General features: G+C 40.4%; 1 protein-coding gene across 5 annotated transcripts in view; it reads left to right on the plus strand.

Annotated features, from left to right (window-relative positions):
- Nucleotides 1–23,569, plus strand: part of rtkna (rhotekin a) — a 59,543-nt gene that overhangs the window by 1,500 nt on the left and 34,474 nt on the right. The window contains exon 1 of one of the 5 annotated variants that reach the window (XM_058070634.2): nucleotides 19,422–19,965. The exons of the other annotated variants lie outside the window; for them this stretch is intronic. Within the exon in view, the coding sequence (XP_057926617.2) occupies nucleotides 19,870–19,965 (96 nt within the window). The 5' untranslated portion in view covers nucleotides 19,422–19,869. Of the gene's footprint in view, nucleotides 1–19,421; nucleotides 19,966–23,569 lie in introns of those variants that run through there. 5 annotated transcript variants of the gene reach the window in all.

The following is a 23,569-nucleotide window of genomic DNA, read 5'->3' on the forward strand; positions in this document are numbered from 1 at the left end:
AATAACGGAAGTAGAAAACTGCTCAGTCAGCATTAATACCATAAACAACAGTACAGCAAGTGCAACACAGCTGAGTGGCCAACTGCACAAGCCGATAATGCTGGTGAATGCTGACCACCCATGATACTTCAAATGTAATTCCTGTCATCTTGTGGAGTTAATAACAGCTACATCAAGAGGTTGCTTACAGCCACATCTGTTAATGCCAATATTTTTGTGACGAGACAGTAATCAGAGACCACTGTGATTATTTGTTTCTGTAGACCAAGCCAGTAAAAATCCTGCAGAAATGGACATTTGTGTGGTATTATTATTTAAGTATAAGTTAAGTATAAGTATTGTTTCTTATTTCTCTGATGGACTTATTTGCCACGCTTTTATTTGGTGACCTTATTTTGACATCATATTAGTACTTTTAGCTCTGCTTTGCGGACTATTTTATTTGATTAAACTCCAAAAATGTCACTTTTCCACTAATTAAAGGACATAATGTGTCCAGAGTCCTACTAAATTCCTTTGAGAAGAGACTGCACATGAAGAAACAGCAATGCAATGATATTGCTCTGTTTATGTCTCATAATTGGGTCTCTCTCTAGTTGAAATTACTTATTTGGCATCCTTTTAATCTCATTTTAAAGTCATATTCATGTATTAAGTTCTACTTTGTGGGCTATTTCACTTTACACTCTAGAGCTTCACTGCATTGTGCATGTCATCAAATAAAAGTTTTAATTGCAGCCATTCCATCTATTGAGGATTTTTCTTTTTTTTTAAGCAAAACATTCTAATTTCCCAACAGGGATGTCAGTGTTTGTAGTGTTCAGTTTTGGTTGGTAGTAACTAAAATCTGATAATGTTCTTCCCCATCCCCATTTTTTGTTATGTCATTTCAGTATTCCTATATGGTTTTGTATTTTAATTGTCGTGGGATGCTTGCACCTTCAGCGTGTTATTACATAACTGTTGTGTTAATAATGAGTCATTCTAATTATGTTCTTAGAAATCTTCCTTTTTTCCTACTTTGTTCAGCAGTTTTAGCACCACACTTAGAAATAAAATATAGAAATAAATAAATGGAAATAAATATGCATCCAGCAAGAGTTGAGAAGTAGATCAAAAGTGCCGACTGTGTGTGTGTGTCATTTTCAGCTGTTTATCACCAGATTACAACAAACACTCTTGACATTAGCCATTGTATTTTTGTCATGCATGCCAGTCTCAGAAGGATTTTACCACTAATTACTTTTACATGAAGTCCTCTTAATGGCTTAGATGGAAGGTCATTCTTTAGTATCTCTTCCTGCCTCCCGATGCTACTCCCAGAGCTGATATTTGGTAATGACTACTGTGGTCTCAGTCTGATGTCAAAAGAATGCTAAACATATCAGTGGCATAATTACCAGTGGTTATTAACAATTATAGTTCTCCCAGAAATCGTGAGAATTGCTGTTGCGAAGCGGAACTGTAAAGAAAACAAATGAATTGATGTCTTAAAATTGTTACTATGTATATCACAGTCCATCACAGCAACCATGCACAGTATAGGCATAATATTAATGTTTCCAAGACTATTGTCTTTTCTAAAAGATAAAAAAAGAAAAGGCACTGGTTTTTCCATTTCTGAATAAAAAAACAATTAATCAGACACCAAAATATTTATTGATTAAATGGATAATTGATTAATTGCCAATTCATTGATTAATTGTTCTTTACTGAGCCTAGACAAAGACTGGAAAAAGTATGGAATTTTGAAATGTCAAACTCAGAGGAGCCCTTTCTTTAGACTTAGTTTTTCATTTAGTTACAAACAGATGTCTTCAGCATGAACAAAAACAACAGTGTTGTTGATTGGTTCTGTTTTGGGTTTGACTATCTTTGAAACACTCGACTAGCCGATCATGAACAGCCATTTGCTGAATTTGACCCCCAAAAAACGGTTTGATTGACTCTACCTTTACAAAGTATGCTGTGCGGGACGTTTGTGTGGCTGATAATCAGAAAGTAGTGGGTGTGGTTGAGTAAGTGGGTCTCTGAACTGCAAGTGAAAGCTTGAGGAATGTTAATGTTGCAATACAGCAAAACGGGAATGATAACATATTGATTCTGTCCTTCTCTCTCTGCATCACTGACTTGAGTCACTCAATCTCAATCTCAATCTCATACACACTCAATTGTAAATTGAACTGCTGTCACATGTTCTGGTATATGCTGTTCAGTGTTTGTATGTATAATAATGCTAAACATTTCCTGGAGGTTCGGCTGTGGTGAATCCTGAGCTCATGTCACGATTGGGCTTCACCCCCTTGTGACAGCACTCTTTGTTTTCCTCTTTTCCTCTGTTCCTGGTTCATGCCCTTATTTTGTATTCACTTCCTGTGTTGCTCCGTTCTGTTTTCTGTTGCTTTCCACCATCTCCCGCACCTGTTTCCCATTTTCTGTGATGTCTATTTAGTTCAGGTGCGCGCTCCTTTTGTTGTTGGTTCATTGTCTTTTTTATGTTGGTCGCAATAAATACATTTTTACCTGCAATTGGGTCCTCATCTCTGCATCCTGGGTTTGATACACTACGCGACCATGCCGGAACATGACAGCTCATATACGATGAAGTGATGTAGATTTGAACTTTCAGTATGTTTGATGATTCGCCAGTGGACATAATACTATTTTGCACGCCTAATTTTGCAGCTTCAAAACGAATTAAAAGACGGATGATATGTAGTATTTCACACTGGTCACTAGGTGCCAGGAATGTTACTGTAATGTTCACACTGTAATGAAACACACAAGCACCAGAATTCATTGTCAGAACAACAGGCTTTTATTGCAGGTTTCAATTACATCCCAAATGGAAAAATTATCCCTAAAATGTGCTACTGTTAGAAATGTAAAGCACACTAAGCTCACTTTGAACCCCTAACATCACTTCCTGTCCGTGCCCCACTCATCTCCCCCTCACCCGAACATTTTTACAGCAACACAAGTCTCACTTATGTCTTAAATGGCTTATTTTCTTTTGTTATGTCTACTATATTGAATAATATGAACGTAAAGGTGACTATGGGGTGTTACTTGTAATAAAGTTAAAAGCCATACTTAGTTGGTCGTAAACAGCTTTTCTATGCTCTAACTATGAAAATGTTCAATTTATAAATAAGGAATCTTACTTTGTGAAAATTCACTCATCACGGACGGGTCAGGAACTAAACGATAAACGAGGGATTACTGTACCGTGGGAATCTTGTTTAGCGTCATTAATACTTTCCAGAAGATAACCGAAACAGAAAATGCCATGCATATATCCAATATGTCTTCAGTGTCCAACTTCTTGAGCATCTGCATGTTTCTCTCAGTGGGAACAGAGGAGAACATCTGCTCTCTGCAGCACACCTTTCCTCATCATCCTCTCTAATCGTGCTATGTCAGCTGAAGCCACTCAAGCGTCTGCTGTGAGACTTTTGGTTGTTTGTCTGTATGTGCCCTGCGTTTGGCTGGCGACCAGTCCAGTAAAGCGGTATAGAAATTGGATGGATCGGTGTGGAAGGGACTCTCAATGTTAATGCATTATGTTATGGGTGATCCTCACCCCTTCAGTCCACTTCATTGTGGTTACCGCCAACCTTACATAGCCAGGAAGTGGGTACCAAGTGTGTGTACGTGTGTGAAAGTATAATGACACACCCTTCTGACTGCATCACTCTCTCCAAGTGCACTGAGGAAGCCATTTGTGTTGATGACATCTTTTTTTGCTGCTTTGATCCTGGCTTGGTGTAGATTTAGTGAAAAATTAGTGTTGTTGGGAGTTCCTGAGAAAAATAAATTGAACCGGGAGAATGGTCCCAGAAAAGACCTTTTTCCAACATTTTTCTTCTAATTTTCTTTCCGTTTGCATTATTGGTTCTTTCATGGTGAAGACTCACATAATGACGGGTCTGAGTCCTTTCACTTTTTAGTGCCTGTTTTTTGGTCCTGGTTACAGTGCATGTAGGGGTGGGGCACAATATTTAAACTGGACCTATTATGCTTTTCCCACTTTTCTGACCTATACATCTAGTTAGAATATCGTATTCTCGTGTTTAATGATGCCAAAGTTTCAGATAATAAGGTTTGCGCATTTGGAAGTGAGCCCTGGAAAAAGTCTGGGATGGCTCAAAACCCTCGGTTTCAAGAGGTGTTTTAAAACTGTCCCTTTGTGATGTCACAGAGGAGCGTACTTCCTTATATGAGTGTGGCTGTTAGCCAGATAAACGCTCTGCTCTTCTGTTTACATTGCTAGGCTTGTACGGGAAAGCCACATTTGTTTACAATTCCTAAAGATGCCACCATCAGGCACAAGTGGTTGGAGTTCCTGATTCCCTACCAGTAAAATAAATTAATTTTAATGTCTCAAGGGCATTTCACACTGGACTGTACGCACCTGGACTAGCCGACAAACTTGCTGAAGCCCGACATCTCTCCAATGTTACTTGGTTGTGTGGAAGAGTCACAAGCAAGCAGTAAGTAACAATTTCTCCTATCCTAACTGTGTTTATTTTGTGTAAGTCATGGAGCAAAAGTGCTTAGCAATGAGCAATGGCTTCCAAGACATGTTTGGCCAGGTTTGAAGGACAGCTAAATTGCCTAAAGTGTCAGGAAGAAGTGGTTGGAGTTGATGTTTCCGGGCCAGTGAGACAAAAATACGGGACTGTTTTGTCAACATGGTCGAAGCTGGACTATCCGCCAAACTGTTGCTGACTGATGGCTTTCCAACATTACTTGGTCATGTTGAAGAGTCAGAGGTGCAAGCTTATCAGTGTCCTAACTGTGTTTATTTTCTGTACGTAAGAACTTGTCTGTGTAGTATTATAGATGTCTGGAGTTGCAAATAGCCTTTTTTCCAGTTCCACCACCAGTCAGTGGCCTACCCGAGTTTTTTAAACATTGGCAGTCCTGCAAAAAACTACCAGTAGTCCCTAACCACTTTTCATGTAGCTCTCTAATGGATTTATTCATTTATTACCAACGTGTTTAATACGTGTGTGAGGTATATTGAAAAGAGAAAAGCGAGGGTCTGGAAATGAATCTAATCTAATAATCACAACAGTCTTAAATGTTGACCTGGAATTGGAGGAGATTGTCAATACCCAGCTAGCAGGAGGGTTTGGAGGGAGAGGCAACGTGAGCTGTGTGTCTAAAATAGACATTTGTATGGTTGCTGGTGGTCCTGCAATGTAACTCCCACAAAAACAGAGGAGCTGTCGTGTTCCCACCAAACTTTATGGATCGGCAAAGACTGGTCAAGGAAAAACACAACACATCTTTGGTATGCAGTGCAGTTGGCACAGGTTGGATTTTTGGCAAATACCCTAACAGACCATGAGCCATTTGAGGAATAGAGTGGTGTCCAAGGATTGAAAAAGTGTCCTTTCAGTGTCTCAAAGGATCTCTGTGTACCCAGTGAACAATGGGCCATCACTGCTCTGGAGCCCGAACTCTCTTTTAACAGCTTATTAAATGCCAGGAAAAGGGGCTCAGAGGCCCATTGGTGCTCAAGAGTGGATGCAAAACTTCACTACAGTCTGAGCCAGTTTGCCTATTAGTAGTAAAATTTAGGAAGTGTGTTTGTGTTCCCCAAAGACTTCATGCAAACACTAGCAGACAAATGCTTTAAGCCCCTTGTACATCCAAAAACGCTCAACCAGCTGTATGCTTGGAAGCTCTCTTAATATGCAAAGTGACATGTTTTAACACATGTTATGATATCATTACACAAGCGTTGCATGTATATTGCTGTGGGGCCATGTTTATGCTCTGCCTTTGCATGAGTGCTTGCAATCATAATAATTCCACAAAGGAGGTTATCGAGAATTTTTTTTAAGTGGAAAAAAACTGCTGTTTTTTCACTTCCTTCAAGCCATGAAAGGAAATCAACCATGTCCAACTTCCAAGCATGGAAATGACAGGGCTGTTTGTTTGAAGACACAACAATTTATTGTTCACTCTTAGCATCAAATAAAGACTTTTATTCAGTGCTGAACTGAAATAACCTTTTGTGTTTTGATTTTCCAATACAAGGTTATGTTTTTAGAACAATGAAGCGTCTTGTTTGCTTGAATTCCATACAGCGGTAATGTCCTTGTCGCGCTCATCTCTTTCAATCTAATCTGGATCACGCATTTGCATCTTTGCACACTACATATTAGCGTACTTGTTTTTTGGGACACAAAAGCCCTGAAGGTGTGTTCATTCTTGTTCTATATGACAAACACATACACCCAGCATTTGTATTGTAGTGATGGTGAGCTCAATTTCCTTTATAGACTTGACTTTTTATTAATCAGGCACTGAAGTGAACTTCATACTCAATTCACTGGAGTCGCTCCTCACCAAGCGCATGCGCAGAATCTCCCAAATGCGATGCATAAATTCCACAAACTCCCCCGATTGAAACTACTGACTTGTTCCAGAAGTCTCATGCATTTAATCACATGTTTACATTGCACTGCTAAAATTATTGACTGTATTGGAGCAGTGTCCATTATGTTGATGGACTATTGCATGTGTTATATCCACATCATAAACCTCACGTTGTAGACATTATATCAGTCAAATAGCTAGGTAGCTAGCTGTTAGCTGCCTAGCTTCTGGTCTTTGGACTCCAAATGTGGCAAAATGCAAATGTCAACCTGAACAATAGTGCAACATTAAAATATTTGACGGTGCAGTAAAACTGCAAAATTTACCCTGTCCTCAGAAAAACTCATTTGTTCGTGACTCACATTGGCAGCTCAGCAGATAAGCAGTGCTCACGCCAAGATGTAAATACTTGGGACACACCAATGTGTCAGTGAAGCTTGCTGTCTTCGTTGAGCACCCGTGAGTCAGTGAAGCTTGCGGTCTTTGTCAAGCACCTGTGAGTCAGTGAAGCTTCCGGTCTTCATCGAGCACTCATGAGTCAGTAAAGCTTGCGGGCTGAGTGACTGAACTGTTCGTTTCTTGTGCATGTGATGCAGCTCAGGCAAGAAGGGTAAAGGAGGCCTGATGTGAAGGAAGGACCAGAACTGTTGCTTTTCCATAGAGCTAATATACAGTATATGTGAGGTACATGTTGTTGTTCTTCAAACTTGAGCGGTGTTATACTCTTCACATTTTAACACCTCCATTTTTGAATAAGTGCACCAAAAAAGCCAAAGAAAAAGTAAAACATAAACAGTTACTCCCTGCTTGGCCGAACTGCGCTCTTATTATGTATGCTTAGCTCTTGCACAATTTATGACGTCTCATGTGACAACACATAAACTGATGGTTTGACTCTTATGCTTTTAGCTACTTTAAGGAATGTTTCTTCAAGGTTGGGTCAAACCGGGATCATAGAAGATATCATAGAAAATAGCGGGCATCAGCATAGACCAAGAGATGAGTCACACATCCATTCAGCATCTACTTTCTACATGTCTGTTTCTTCATGGGGAACACATGATGACAGCCTCAATTGAACCTTTCAGTTCCAAAATCTGGATTAGTCATTCATTGCAAGTCTCTACTCTGTTTCACTGACACATACACACACACAGACAATGACTAAGCCCAACAGTGTATCACTGCGCAAGGTCCATTGACTTTTCGACACAACAGACAACACGTCTGACATAGTAACAATTGGTCATTGGTTGTTTGAACAGAAAGATGGGGGTGGCAAAATCACAGATTACTGTCACACTCGATGAGAAACTTCCTACGTGCATCATCAAACTTACCTTGTACTTGCCTGAGAATATTCATTTATCCAGGTAATTATATTCTCATGGCATGATTCCATCACAATCAGACTGTTCAGGTTGGCTTAGAAGATGTTTCACCTCTTTGCTGTGCTGTATACGGTATATTGTCATTGTAAGAGGTTGCAATGTATATTGCAATATGGATTCCAGGCCATATCGCCCATCTCTATGATGTAACTGTATGTATGCCTATATAATAATTCAGGTCAGGTTAAAAAGCAGCGGTTTTCAGTCTGAGGCGGGACTTTCCCGGAAGGCACCAGGAGACTTCAGTGGAGATGCAGCAACTTGAGAGAAATAAAGAAAAACATATTTTTAAACTTTACTAAGATAAAAATGAATTAGAATACTTTCCTACAGTGAGTGAATAAACAAAGAAATTAGATTTTCGGGCAGTAGGGGAGGCCCCATCTGTTTATATTCTCTGAGGGGAGGCTCATAGTGCTATACTTTGAAAACCCCTCCTATAAAGTATGATTTTCCATGGAACAGCTACATGAAACATTGGTAATATTAATAATAAATGTTATTCTCTGAACATTTGCACTTATTTTGAACATGACTATCTGATGGCTGTACTTTTGAATTGGATCTTCCATACCTAATGATGTGGTTGCTGTATGTACACACATACTTCCACCTTCATTATCTGTCAACCTGCACCAGAATGGTATTATGTGGGCCTGTCCGCTACTATAAGGCTCAGATCCCCTGATGTTACTCTCCACCGTGCTAACCCACTTTTCCAGAACACTCAGGAACTCCTCCTTTGTCTTCACCTCCAAACTGTCACGTCAGATTACTCGTGGTTCTGTCTGTGTCTCTTTTATTGTTTTTCATCTTTTTTTTTTTACTCTCACTCTTTCTGCATCAGCTCACACAGCCAGGTGACCTTAACTGTAGCCTGTCTGGTCCAACATTAACAAATTATAAAGTGTGAGCTTGGCTTCCCTCATGCCAGAGGTATCTTCTTCCTGTGAACACAAGACCTCCAGGGACTACAGCTCGGTTAAACATTGACAAAAAGACACCCACCTAATGCCTTGGATATAATTTACAGTCTCTGACAGTTATGGCGAGCCCCCTACAGGTCTTAGAAACTTGAGTCTCTTGCTCCATGTGTAGAGATCACTCTCTCTGATTCCTTTCAGGAATACTCACAAAACACACACATCAAACTGACTGGGCGATGGGAAATTAAAGTATTGATGGCAGGGACAAAACAGTAATCACCTTCACTGTAAGCCTTGACAGCAACAATGAACATTCTCACATCAGCCAGTATAAGTCATTAAGCCTCCACGCAACGTGCTTAAGGCTGAAGGTTATGAAGTAGGGCTACACACCTTTTTCCCCCACAAAGAGCCTTCTATGCTTTTCTGCGATTCATCAAATAAGCACCTGACAAAACTGTGGAATAGAGTTTCAGGAGGGTGAGGGTGTACAAAAGAATGCACTGCAAAGGTGGTCAACACTGAGGAATGTCCCCAAAACGGTATACACCCTGTAACAGTTGTTGCTTGCACTTCAGGTACAGGAAAATTAAATTTTTTGGAATTTTGCCTAGCATCCACAATCCTTATGTGAGAAAAGAACATAAGGAATTCCCTTCCCTGTGTTCAAAATAGTGAAAAACTAATTAATGTAATGGGATTCTCCTATTTAAACTGCTAACAACGTTCCATGTAGACACCATGATTAGGGGTATCTACTCACGAGACAAGACGATACACAAGATTGGGTCCACGAGAATGAGACAAGACAAGATTAATTCATTCATTTTCTACCGCTTATCCTCACAAGAGTCGCGGGGGTGCTGGAGCCTATCCCAACTGTCTTCGGGTGAGAGGCGGGGTACACCCTGGACTGGTCGCCAGCCAATCACAGAGCACATATATACATACAACCATTCACACTCACATTCATACCTATGGACAATTTGGAGTCGACAATTAACCTAGCATGTTTTTGGAATGTGGGAGGAAACTCGGAGTACCCGGAGAAAACCCACGCAGAGATGGCCGAGGGTGGATTTGAACTCTGGTCTCCTAGCTGTGAGGCCTGCGTGCTAACCACTCACCGCCACGAAGCCCACGAAACAAGATTTTAATATTAATTTTAAGGAAAGTACAATGAAAAAAAGAAATGAACAGGAAACAGTATTTGTTGAGTCCAGGCTCCATACAATGACCTCTTATATTCAGGTCATTACGGTACTTAAATGAACAATACCTTATTCAGTATTGAAAATGTGTATCTAAAATATGGGGCGACAGTTTGAATAACAGTGTAATAACAGTGTTTGCACACCAAAACAATGAGTTAAGGGCACCATTTGTATTTATGTGTTGATATTTACAGTCAAACGCATTTGGGAAGGAGGATGGCTGTTCCCTTGTCATGATGCTGAGAAGGCGTTTTACTGCATGAGAGCAGATGGGTCATCGCAGGCTCAGCCGGCATGGCTGTGCTTTCATGTGCGGGTTACTGGGCCCCAGTGACTCACTGGCTTGTCCATTTTGGTCGTTATGGTCCCACTGTTCCTGCTGTCTCTGCAGTTGTTATGTCCACTAAGGAAATAATGTGTTCATTATGTTTATAGCGTTAATCTGTGTCATCAGCATGATCACCTAAAGGCTTGATACATGTTTCTGTGTGACAATATTGGACCAAACATCATGTCCACAATGTGGTCAATTTCACTTTTACATGTGTTTTCTTTAGTATGACAATGTAAATAAGTAGAATTTCAGCCAAATATATTAAATATCCAACTTAAGCATTGACTTAGTTGGTTAGTTAAATAAGACGTCTCCATGTCTGTACAATGGAAACTCGCTTATCGTCTGCACTGATTAGCTTGTTTTGGTCATTCAAATATTTATACAATATGGCACGCGTCTTGTTGTGTTAATATACTGCGTGAGTCACACTGTGTTCTTAAGATATATTTTTTTAAGTCACAAAATGTCCTTCTCTGCTAGCATCCTATTAGCTAGCTGAACAAAATGGCAACCAAAACCTGCCTTCATTACGTTACGTCGACCGTCTGTGATTTCATCAGCGGTTGACTCTCAAAAATGTTCATAAAAAACACATTTTCAGATTTTTACAATTCAGGGTTTTTTGTTTTTTTTAACTAGAAAATAATTAATACGGAGACTGATGTCCTTTTCTGACCTATAGATGTCAAATAATGACGTTTGCGCATCCGGAAGTGAGCCGTGAAAGAAGTTTGGGATGGCTCTGAATGCTCGGTTTTAGATAATGTTTTGTAACACTGGCTCCTTGTGATGTCACAAGGCCAGGCTGTAGGCCAGATAGACTCTAGGACTACCCTCCCCACAGCTATGCTTCACTCTGTTTACGATAGTTAGCTATGACTCCCAGGAAATTTCTATGAGGCAAACTCAGATAGATGTCGTTGGAGTTGGTGATTCCCAGCAAGAGAAAAATATTTTAATCTGGCTAGCTCATTATATGGCACCTTCATTTAATGACAAATGAGAACACTGAATGGAGATGGGCTTTGTGAATTAAGGGTAAATTCTGGTTAAGTATATATGCATATACTTATGATCAAAATCTTAAGAGCAGTGATGCAGCAGTAATGAATATTTTTGTTAATAACCTCAAAAATTGATTTGGGCACACTGGATGCCAGGAGGCTGGTGGAAATGTTGCTCCAAGTGGTGAAGAAGGCTCATCCATTGTCTGGAACCAACGTCCATTTTTGTAAACTTCCCTTTCCATTCATCCCCAAATGTTCTCGAATGAACTTGATTAGGGGAACATGCAGGATGGTGCTAAAGAGTGGCGTTATTCCTTTGGAAAATGTCCTTTGTCATGTGGGCATTTTGAACTGCAGCGTTATCCTGTTGAAAAAGCCAGTCATGACCACACAGAAGCAGGCTTTCAATCATGAGGGGTGCCTCCAGCAACATCTTCACATAGTTATCTGCCATTTGACGCCCCTGTACAACCTGAAGCTCCATTGTTCCAATGAAGGAAAAGCATCCCAGATCATTCACTGTGCCGTGTGGGTGAGATCTCCTTGTCATGCCAGTAACGTTGGAAGGTTCCACCACCTTTCAATGTCCCACGTTTGATGCTCTTGTGCAAATTACAAATAGGCAATTTTGTGGCGTTGAAGGGGAAGAGGTCTTTAAAGATGTTTTTTGTTCTTAAAACCCCCCTTTGTTCTTAAATCCATCCAAAAAGCCATCTAATGGTTATTGGATTGCACTCAGCAACAACCTTTATCTGGGCTGATAATGGTCCTGTGTCTTGACGGACAGTCAATTGGATCCTCTCGTTCAGGGACAGTGACATTTCACTTGACTTTTTTGTTCTATAACCCTCTTTCAACCCTCTTTTCAAATTCAGAAGTCAGACGTTTCAAATGACTGTGGCCTTGCTTATGCAGCTCAACAATCCGACGGCGTTCAAAGGGAGCATGTGTATTTGCCTTTGCTATCAAGATATCATGACAGTGAGCATACCTGACAGAAACTGATCAACAATCCATCTATTTTCTATGCCGCTTATCACAGTAGCAGGGGTATGCTGGAGCCTATCCGAGCTGTCTTTGGGCGAGAGGCTGGGTACACACTGGACTGGTCGAAAAGGTAATATCTTGTGATGGAAATTAAATGTGAACATTTTTGACTTTTGTAAATATTAAAAAGCAAAACAGGACACGCTCTTTATTTATTAAATACAGGGACTCAGGATCTGAATTTGTCATATACATGTTGTAGTTTTATTTTAATAAGATGCTGCGCAACTGAAAATTATATGAACTCACCGAAATTAAGGGGGAAAATGACCAAAAAACACGTCTTTATATGGTGATGCTTTCCATATATTTTATTAGTTTTGGTGATTTCGTCCAACAGAGGGGGCTATTGCTCCACTGTAGTCTCTTAAGAGCTCGTTCTACTTTTACTACTTCTATTTTTCACTATATAATGTACACATTGTCCCTCCAGCAGTAATTTAAATCCATTTTAGAAGCGCACACACTTGAGTTTTCTTTTGTGTGTGTTCCAACCTCAATATATTGTTGCTTGGACATATCTACTCAATAATGGAGATGAATTAACTGCTGCATCTGTGAAGAGTCAAGCTCCCCTAACACATGGATAGTGACATATTTAATGGAAGCATTCCAGCGTGCTGCATGATTTGTGCGTCTAGTCTAACGTATAATTTCCACCACGACTCATGTTTAAATCACGGTTTGACACGACACCACTCCTGCACCTGATCTTAAATTAAAAGCCAGATCAGTCAGACTGTTAAGAGTGAAACGGAGACACCTAATAACAAGGTAGGCTCCAGATAAGATTTATATGTCATTACTCTGCCAGTATGTCAGAGTTATGACTGTGCAGCAGTCTATGCAGGTGTTTTTTTTCACGCTCTGTAACTGAGGACTGACCTCAAGGGGGATTTCTCCATGATATGTCTGCTTTCACAGCTCATCACTCGCTGCTGTCATCGAGCACAGCAGATGTGACCCAGTGTCTGCCATCACAATGCCATGGATTTGAAGACTTGTTGCAACATCATATTTTTTCCTCTGTAACCAAATCATCAGAGAACGTTTTACGATTCAGACACACTTGACCACTTTTGTTTGTACAGTCCAAATGTCCAAAGAAGTAACACGACTCAACAGCAAGTTATGGACTGTACTTGTTTGTCTAGCTGCTTCACAAAGTGTTCTAATTTTTTTTAAGAAGTGTAATTTGTTGCTTAGATGTGAGGGTGAGGTTCAGCGAGTGGTTATGGTTTGGTTTTAAGATCGTATCAAAATAAGTCAGAGTTCTCTATTTGTTGTGGTTTGAGGACCTTTTGTACTTAATTCTATTGCTGCAGTTGAACACAAAATGCTTTTGAAGACTAGAGTTGTTGTTTTCTATTGGAGAAAGTTCAGTGCCTCTGACTGATTAGTCTGAATGGATTAATGGGCAGAAGTGATGCCTCAGTTTTCATACGGCCTGTTTTTTTTGTAGAAGTTGGATTTCGACAAAAAATAATTGTCAAAAGTAACGGTACCCATACAGTAAACAGATTCTCCTTTAACCATCTTTATTATGTGTGTGTATGTGGTGGAACGATGAACAACTCTGTATCTGTCTTCTTCCTTCCCCTGAAAGTTCTGTGCGCCTTGCGCTGATGAGCATATGGTCAACTATATGACAATGAGCTACAGCCACACTATCACAATTCCTCCATGGACCTTTACTCTCATCAGTGCACGTGTATAGACATAGAGTGTATAGACTTACAGTTCAAAACATTCAGACCAAGATCCGTCCATCCCATTAAACCTAACACTTAAAAATAACTATTTATTTCAGGTTTAAATGTATTTACTGCAATATGTTGAGAGTAATTACAGTTTACAACCAACTGGAACTTTGAGCATTTTTCCAAGCATGTCATCATAATGACCATGCATTAATGTTAAGTACTCAAAGCTATCGTTTCCTCCGTAAGTCTCTAGACTGGCTCCAGTATTGTTCCTGTGGCTGATTATGTGCACACACGGGAAGTTGTCCATATTCTTTCGCACATCCGTTGAGAAACAAGAAACATGTTGTGTATTGTCCTAAAAACAGTTTAAACACTTGAGGACTAGGCAATGGCAATGCAATAGGCAATGCAGGGTGGTGTAAGGACAACTTGCTCCTCCACTCTGTCAAAATCATGGAGCTCATTGTGGACTTCAGAAAGTACAAACAGAGCATTCAGTCTCTCCAAATAAACAGGGTCCCTGAATTCGCTTAAGGGAGTTTTCTGGGGGTTCACATGATGGAGAGCCTTACCTGGGCCGCAAAAAACACCAAGTTGGTGAAGTAAGCACAGCTTTTTGATGATCTTAAGGAAAAATAACAACCCTCAAAAACTGCTGGTCACCTTCTATCTCTGCTCTATTGAGACCTACTCTCTGTGTGTGGTACTAAAGTTGCACAGCAGCTTAGAGAAGAGCACTTCAAGGGGTCATTGAAGTTGCCAAGGAGATGGCTTGTTTCTCCCTCCCTTGCCTGGAAGAACTGTATAGTCAATTAAAAAGAAAAACTAGTAAACTGAAGAACTGTTTTTATTCCTCTAACCAGAAATTTCTGAAATGTGATGACTTCCAAAATCTGTGCAATTGTCATTATAATCTATGCAATATCCATGTGTGTTGTGACTGTTTTTATGACTATTATCAATTTATTTATTAATTTATTAGTAGCACATCATTTTGTTGTTAACCATGACAATGACAGTAAAGATTTTATGTAACAGTCATGTGAGAGCAATTATATGGTTGCTGTTTACAGTAAACCATTCTCTTGTTCATCATTAAAGGGATGTTAAATGTTCACATTGTCTTTTCAGCATGTCAAACTATAATTTAAAAACTATCAAAACATGTTTTGTGTTAATATTTTTGGCCATCAGGAAATTATCATAGTGGACGAGTGGTGAGCATGTTGGCCACACAGTCAGGAGATTGGGAAGACCCATGTTCGATTCTCCGCTTCATCTGTGTGATGTTCTCCCTGTTTCCTCCCGCAATCTAAAAACATGCTAGGTTAATTGTCGACTCCAAATTGTCCATAGGTATGAATGTATGAGTGTGAATGGTTGTTTGTCTATATGTGCCCTGTGATTGGCTGGTGACCAGTCCAGGGTGTACCCCGCCTCTCGCCCAAAGACAGCTGGGATAGGCTCCAGCATACCCGCGACCCTAATGAGGATAAGCGCCATAGATGGATGGATGGGAGAAATTGATTGGGTTGATTCACGTATGTTTCAGTCAGTCAGACTTTCTGGAATGGACATGAAGCTCACCAAGGTTACACTATATTGTTTTCCGCACTGCTAAAACCAGGCACAAGCTATCAGGCAGTCAGCATTCAGCAGTCATCATCCAGGAAAACCCCATTTACCTCCGAAATGGTTTTCTACTAAGCTCTAATCTGCTGACTCTTAGTAGTTAGCCTCCTTCACTGGCGTGTGGCCAAGAAGCAGCGCTACCCTTAGCTTGAGTCACCTGCCTGCCAGTGTGACCTGTCATTGAGATAATGACATAAGCCTGTCTGCCTTTTTTCTCTTGTTGTTTTTGTCCTAAGGTGTCAGTCAGTCTATGCTTTGCAGGGAGATTTGCCTGTGGCATGTCTTCCTGCTGCTGATGTATTATTGGTGAATCGAAATACATAAGAACAAACTGAACCTCCTTGTATTGATACAATCCATAATGATGTATAGAGAACAAACTATATAATTAAGTAGTGTCATAACATCATGTCTTGAGCTAAACATTGTTTATTGAATTGGGCTGTAACTCTGAACATTAATAAAAGCCATTCCTGGCTATTATAGACTACTAAAATAAGTAAAGACGTCAGTCACATGTATTTGTTTGTGTAAGCTAACTCTTTTATTCGTAAAACAAAGCACACAAAAGGGTGAACATTTGTCAAAACATGCATCCCAACTGAGTTTCTTTCTTTTCTTTCTCTCTGACAAATACACCACATAGTGGCACTGTTTTTAAACCCCAAACTGGGATTGGGAGCAGGATTGTCTTAACATTTGTCACACAGCTCAATGTGCTCTTCAAAATGCACAATTTTGTGTGTTGACCACAAAATATGGGACATGCATTTAAGTGACTGATAAGCACATGTAGTCAAATTTGAACGACATTGGTTGAAGAACATGGCCGCCATCATGGAAAACATCTTTGCAATAGCATGGGCGAGGCTTAGCAACTAACTGTCTATTAGGAATTGACCGTTTGTTTATTGATTATCACAGTCAAAGGATATACTGTACGTATTATAGTATTATAGTAGAGTTTGTTGTAGAGTTGTTTGTAGAGTTTGATGTTCTCCCCGTGCATGCATGGGTTTTCTCCCACATTCCAAAAACATTGTCAACTCCAAATTGTCCATAGGTATGAATATGAGTCTGAATGGTTGTTTGTCTATATGTGCCCTGTGATTGGCTGGCAACCAGTCCCGGGTGTACCCCGCCTCTCGCCCGAAGACAGCTGGGATAGGCTGTGACCCTTGTGAGGATAACCGGTAGAAACGAATGAACGAATGAGTATTATCAAATAATTCTCTAAGGGTGACATAAACGACTCATTAACCCTGGGAATAAAAAAAACCACAACTCATAACTACAATAATCCCTAAAGTGGTCACTTTTACAGTTGGAAATTTACACTGGGGAGTTCACAAAACCACCAAGAATAAACAAAAACCTAAAAATGTTTTTTTCTGCTGAACAACGAAGCCCAGGACTGCCTGCTTCAGCGCATCTACACACTATGACAGTCCACAAAGCAGCACATTTTTGGAGGTTAACCGTATTGTAGGTCACAGGAATGGACATCCCAGAGGATGCATTACTTAAGTTAGGGTGAGGGGAGGTAGCGGGAATGTGAGTGGTATGATTCAGATATAAGTTCAGACTTATACTAAAACTAAAACATCAGAGTAATGGAACTCATTTGTAACCTGAGGACCAACTATACACAAAAATATTACATTTCCATTAATGAATCCCTTATGTTAATTCTATATTTCCAATTTTGTACAAATAGTTTGAGGAAGGCTCTTTTCTCTTCTTGCGCTGACCAAAACCCTACCAAGCTACAGCTACGTTGATGACGCCTGGCTTCACAAATGGATGACAAAAAAGGGCTTTAGACCCTCAAACATCTTGAAGAAAGCCACCCCAGTTGAGTAGAAGCTACAGAGGGCACACCCTCCCCTATAGTTTTTTTCATTATTGCAACACGTTCATGTGCATTCTTCCACACGTTCCAGAATGTTTTCACATCCCGCCCTTTTTGCACCGTCAAGTATTTCACGTTCCACCTTTTAAGAACAATACATCTCCTCTCTTAGGGTGTGTATGTTAGTGTCTGTGACACATTAGCTGGGTGATTTAAGCTCTCTAGGGTGGAGGCTTTTCTTGGGGAAGTGGCCCAGCTTGCTACTGGCACCGCTGGCTCTCCTCCTCAGAGGTCAAAAGGCTTTTAAAGCTCCTTTTGTTTTTACTGTTTGAATGTGTAAAGTAGTTAAAGAGGGTGTGCCATATGGGCATGTGTGTGGATGTATAGAAGGGTCTCCCTAAAGACCCATCCTCCACTTTGTGATCAGCTCCTGGAATGAGCAATGAGTAAGAGGTGCTACTCCACTCCTCGGCTTGCCAGAAGATAGATGTGTGCGTGAATTAATGATCCTGAGACCTATGTGGCTTCCTGTCATAGTCGGCTTCTGGTGTGCACATGCTTACTATTACCCGCATCACAAGCACAGTCACTCATCTGTAGCACTGCTGTGTCCAACAGAATGCAGGTTCTCTTCTTTTGTTGTTTATGGTGACAGGAGCTGTAAATTTATTCCCTTGGGTCACATGGTGTGGATTTTGGGATGTTGTGCTGGGAGAAGAAAGGAAACTGGGCTTTGCCCCTGATCTGACATATTTCTTCTTGAAATAACAACTCCTTGATGTTTTTGCGATGTCTTTGTGGGTGAAAGTATGTTGAATATGGCACAGACCTTGAGGAATGGCCTTTTAATATTTAAATGTGATGGTGATAAAATATTGAAGTTCTCTGTGACACAAAATTTATGGGATATAAAATATGCATGTAATTTTGGCTAAATGCTCATGACCCCTGTGACCCACTGATGTATCACCCTTGAACTTCTGTAATAATGCTTTTTTTTTACTTTTCTGACCTATAAACGTAGTTAGAATGTTGTATTCCCGTGTTAAATGATGCCAAAGTTTCAGATAATGAGGTTTGTGCATTTGGAAGTGAGCCCTGAATGAAGTTTGGGATGGCTCAAAACACTCAGTTTCAAAAGGTGTGATAAAACTGCCCCTTTGTGATGTCACAGAGGGGTGGACTTCCTTATATATAAAGTCGAGATCGAGATCATATGTTAAAAGCGGACCCTTTTGCTACACCAAGTGACTGTAGATCCCTGCGGCGATATGAAGGAGGAGAGGCTGCATAGCGGGAGTGAACAGCAAAAAAAGCCGGTATTAAGGTTGCTGGATAAAGACTGTATCAAACGGTAGCTTGTGGAAGAAAATTCATATAGTGATATATCGTATATATCGATATTCAACCTAAATATATCGGGATATGAGTTTTGCTCCATATCGCCCAACCCCACACCATTGTTATCTTTGTAACGGCTGAACTTGTGACATGGCTCAAGTATACGTAGTGTCAAGTGTAACTATAATCAAGATTATCATCATTTAATTTAGTTTGATCAGCATTTTAATCAGGGTGTGGAGAAACAAACCTACATAGCTTTCTGCTTTAATGCTCTGCTGAAGTAAGGAAATGCCCATTTGGGAATTCCTCTGACTGGTTGACCTCATTATTTGCCAGCTGTGAGTACTTAATTCTCTATTTAATAACAATCACAAAGCTACCCCACCCTCTGTGCTCGTTATTTGTTTGTGTAAAGGGGTGTGGGGGCTGCTTCAGTCATTTTTCTCACTCCCCTCTCCACTTTCTTGTCTGCTTTTTTTTGGAAGTTACCATCTCCAGAGGTGCTTCGTAGGGGTTAATTTAGTGCGGGGGGGGGGGGGGGGGGGTAGGAGAGCGCACACTAGACTAGTTGTGCCGGTCATTCCCGCAGAGGCGATGGCCTTTTTTTGTCAAGAACTCTCTTGTCTCATACAGGACACTCTCCCCCCGCATTCGGTATCGCGACAGTGGCACAAAAGAGAGAAATAGATTTTAAAAGGCGTCATTCTTCCCCGGCTGGGTGTTGACCGTGGGCTCCCTGTGTGGATCATTGTTGAAAAGTAGGAGGAGGAGAACAACACGCGTCGTGGAGAGAACGATTGAGGGATTTCTTACCATCTCTTCACCCACTCGCCACACTTTGCTCTTTTGGCTCGTTTTGGATGAGGCACCCAAACTTTTTACGCATCGCTTTTACGCACCATCATAACGAGACGCCACCGACACAAAATGTTGTCGTAGTAGAGTATTTTACCGAGTAACACGATGTGACGTCTTTATCTTGTTCATTAACTTAAAAGTGCGGATCTCTAAAGCTCAAGGATGCCGATTGATAACTTGACAAACATGGAGGAAAAACTGTGGATATTGCAGGACCTCAATATGATGTACATCCGTCAGATTGCTCTCAGTTTGCAGGTAATAACGTCTGTCTGCACCTCACTGCAATGATATCATCTTGTCCAAGAGCTGTATCAAGATAATAATTGATTTTTCATATGTAATAATACATCTCTAACAAGTATAGTTTATAGTTATTTTTAGTTTGCAGCAAGCAGCACTGCCTTTTCTGATATATTGTTTACCTTATTTAGCACACAAATCTCTCACTCAGTTTGAGGCACTAGCACAAAAGATAACCACAATAATAAGCATACTGTGGCATCAATGGATTGCCCTAGTCTATAATTGAAAGTTGTTTGCTGTTATCTTACACAATGTGAATGCATTGTTTTTAATATGGCCACTTCTTTATGAACAGCCCTGCAAACAATCCAATCCAGTGGAAGTATTGTGAACAATTTATGTCTTTACAAAGATGATGAAACATTGTATGATTATTTATATAGTGCACACATTGTTTCCAACTCATTTTGCAGGTAAAAGCATACATCCTTCAATTTTCTACACTGCCCATTAGAATTGCAAGTGAGCTGGAGCCTATCCCAGCTTACTTTACACTGGTGTACAAACTGTCAATCACAGGGCACATATAGACAACAAAATGCATTCACAAATCTAATTTTTGGGATGTGTGAGGAAGCCAGAGTACCCCAGGAAAACCCTTCCAAGCACAATAAGAACAGAAACTTGCTTGCATTAATTTTGCACCAATTTTGTACCACTCTTAAAAATGTTGCTAGTAATAACAAAAAATCTATTTTCAGAATACTGTGTACAGTGCATACTATTTGGTGACTGAGGGGAGCCCGCAGCTGTGCCTTGGTGTTTGTTGAGTCCACACAGGGGTTGTGTAGTCATGCTGACACTGGTGTTGGTCTTTCCCTCGTGAACATTAGTGAGAGCAACATTGTGCATGCAATCCATCCTCTTGAGGTTCACACGTAGTGCACAGCTGCACATTTTGAGCCCCATAATTCCCTGTGGGAGCGTCTGTCTGCATATGTTCAACTCTGTGTATACGCGCGTGTGTGTGATACATTGTGTTTAGACAGAGGAAGAAGTCAGGCCATGCTGCCAGCGACATGACAAACAAACAATCTCTGTCTCTGCTTTTTAAAGAGGACATAGCTAGAAAATGCCCCATTTTTATCTTTTGGCCAGAAGTTGATTTGGTGGACTTTATGGGGTCAGCTTTCTGCTTTCATAATGTGAAAGTTGTCTGTGGTCCAGATGTGCACGAGACTTTTTGATCTTTTTTAAAAGATTTGTGATCTGACCTGACAAACACCCCATTTTTACTTCATATTTTCTCTGAAGGGTGATGAGCTTGTGTTGCCTTGTTACAATCCAGTATGATGACATCAATTTAGCCTAAGTTGAACAGTCACTAATCAACTTATGAGTTCCTGGAACAGTTTCCACAGTTGTTTTTGTTCAAACATGAAAGTGGAGACTGGCCAATTACGCTGTGAAATGCTGCCAGACACGGCAAATTTAAGCGTTTAGTCTTTTTAATGCATATACGAAGGGAGGAAGGCATCACAATAAAATTGTTGATGCCTTCATCATTGGCGCTCCTGGAAAACTTCTGTCTGTCTCCACACACAGAGGACATTATCAGCCAGAAATACATAGATTTCCACATCTTCCTTACCTCAGTCACTTATTTGTTCTCCCTCCCTCTCCCACTTGTGTCCCCCCCTCAGTCTGGGTGGGTTTATGAGAGAGATTCTTTGTACGAGGTTGAGCTGTACAGTTTGCTGTGTAACTGTAATTTCTGGAGGTTTATTTGCTCCCATAAACCTCCTGCTGGATTTTCACAAGTTGCAGTTATTACATTGGAAAGCAGCTTTGGCTTCTCCCTGTGGAGACATATACCTGAAGGCCACGCCCGCTTCATCCACATGCCACATAAGCAACTTTCATGACTCACAAAGGACTAGTTTTGATGGAGTTCGGAGGCATTTGGGTATTGGAGGTTCTGTAATAATGATTAACAAATACGGTGCGTTGATGTTCCTCTCAGCCAAGGTAAAACAACATCCTTCCGCAAATCTCACAAATGTCACCAAAGCACTGAGTTGATATTTCGCATTGAAAGAGTGTCAGTCATAGTTAAAAGGCTGATTTAGCCACTCAATGTTGATGTCTCCCCTTTGGGAAGCTACTTGAAAAGTGGTTAGGCGCTACTGGTAGCTCATGACTGGAGACCCAGTGGAGACTTACCGTGTTTGAACTCAGAGTTGTAATTAGGTCCGCGTTTACTAGGTTCAGAAAATCTTGGCACAATATCTGTAATGGAGATGGGTTTATTCTGCGTTTTTTGCAGGACTTCCTGTGTTTAAAAAAGACTGGTGGTGGAAAAAGGCTATTAGCAACTCTATGAGTTTTTAATTTACACCCCGCTCCATGTATGCACACTCTATAATGCTACACAGACAACTGTTTACTTACACAAAATAAACACATTTAGGACACTCAAATTCTTATTTTCACATGCGCTTCTGATTCTTCAGCATGACCAAGTAACACCCATGTTCATAAAACAGTCCCACATTTTTCTCTTGCCAGCCCAAAATCATCAACTCCAATAAACTTCAGCCTGATACTGAAACTTTCTAACAACATTTATAGGTCAAAAAAATGGAAAAAGGCATAATAGTTCCACTTTAAGTGTCCAAGGTTGTCAACACATGGTTTATTAAAACAAAATAATGGATTTCTTCTTCAGTGTTTGTCTCTATTTTGCAAACAAAGTGAAAGAAGGAGTTGTATACGTATGTTTTACAGCAACACAGTACATGAAGAAATTGCTGATCCAAACAAGGACTTTTTGTTTTTGTGTAGATAGATAGATAGACTTCCTTTATTGTCATTGCACAATAGTACGGCAGTGAAATTGCTAACGGAATGTCGTTGCCTGGCTCCCGTATAATCATAAATAAGAATAATAACAATGTGGAGAATAAATAGATAACATCAAATATGAACAACAATGTGTGCATGTCATCCCATGAAAAAACAGACAAATAGAGGCCAAAAGCTTGTAAGTCTTATGTGCATTCTTCAGACATGATTGCTTTGTTCGGAGCAGCATGAGTGAGCAAGCATTATGTTATTTTCATGCCCTGTAGCGAGCCACTTTCCTAGTCTTCAGGTTTTAACAGGTCTGCAGTATGAATGACTACATTCTTGGCTTCTGCTGTCTTTCCTTTCCTTTTTGACCACACGTCTCTCACTTGGTTGTTTCTTCCTGAGTCACAAGTGTATGTGTGGTGGGACGTGGTGTCCACAGAATGCAGGGTTCCCTTCTCAAAAGAGAGCATGGTTGATGGGAATCAGGAAATGGTCTTGTGTAATTACCGTTTCCCACCGGGAGTGACATCATGATACCATTGAACTCTTTGCCTTGAATAGACTTAAACACAGCATTTCCTGTTACCACGTAGCCGGATACACAGAGATGCTTTTCTTTTGTGTTATCTAACTTCCTCCTGGTCTCTTCCCCTGCCATGCTCTTCTCACTCTTCTTCACCTTAACTAATTCTACCTCCACTCCTCCTGGTGCCCCCACATTAAAAGTCAGAGGGCCTTAGATGGACACTTTCGCCCCTGGTCT

This window comes from Doryrhamphus excisus, linkage group LG3, assembly GCF_037039965.1.
Source record: "Doryrhamphus excisus strain RoL-2023G ecotype Guam linkage group LG3, RoL_Dexc_Guam_v1.1, whole genome shotgun sequence".
Taxonomy (NCBI): Eukaryota; Metazoa; Chordata; class Actinopteri; order Syngnathiformes; family Syngnathidae; genus Doryrhamphus; species Doryrhamphus excisus.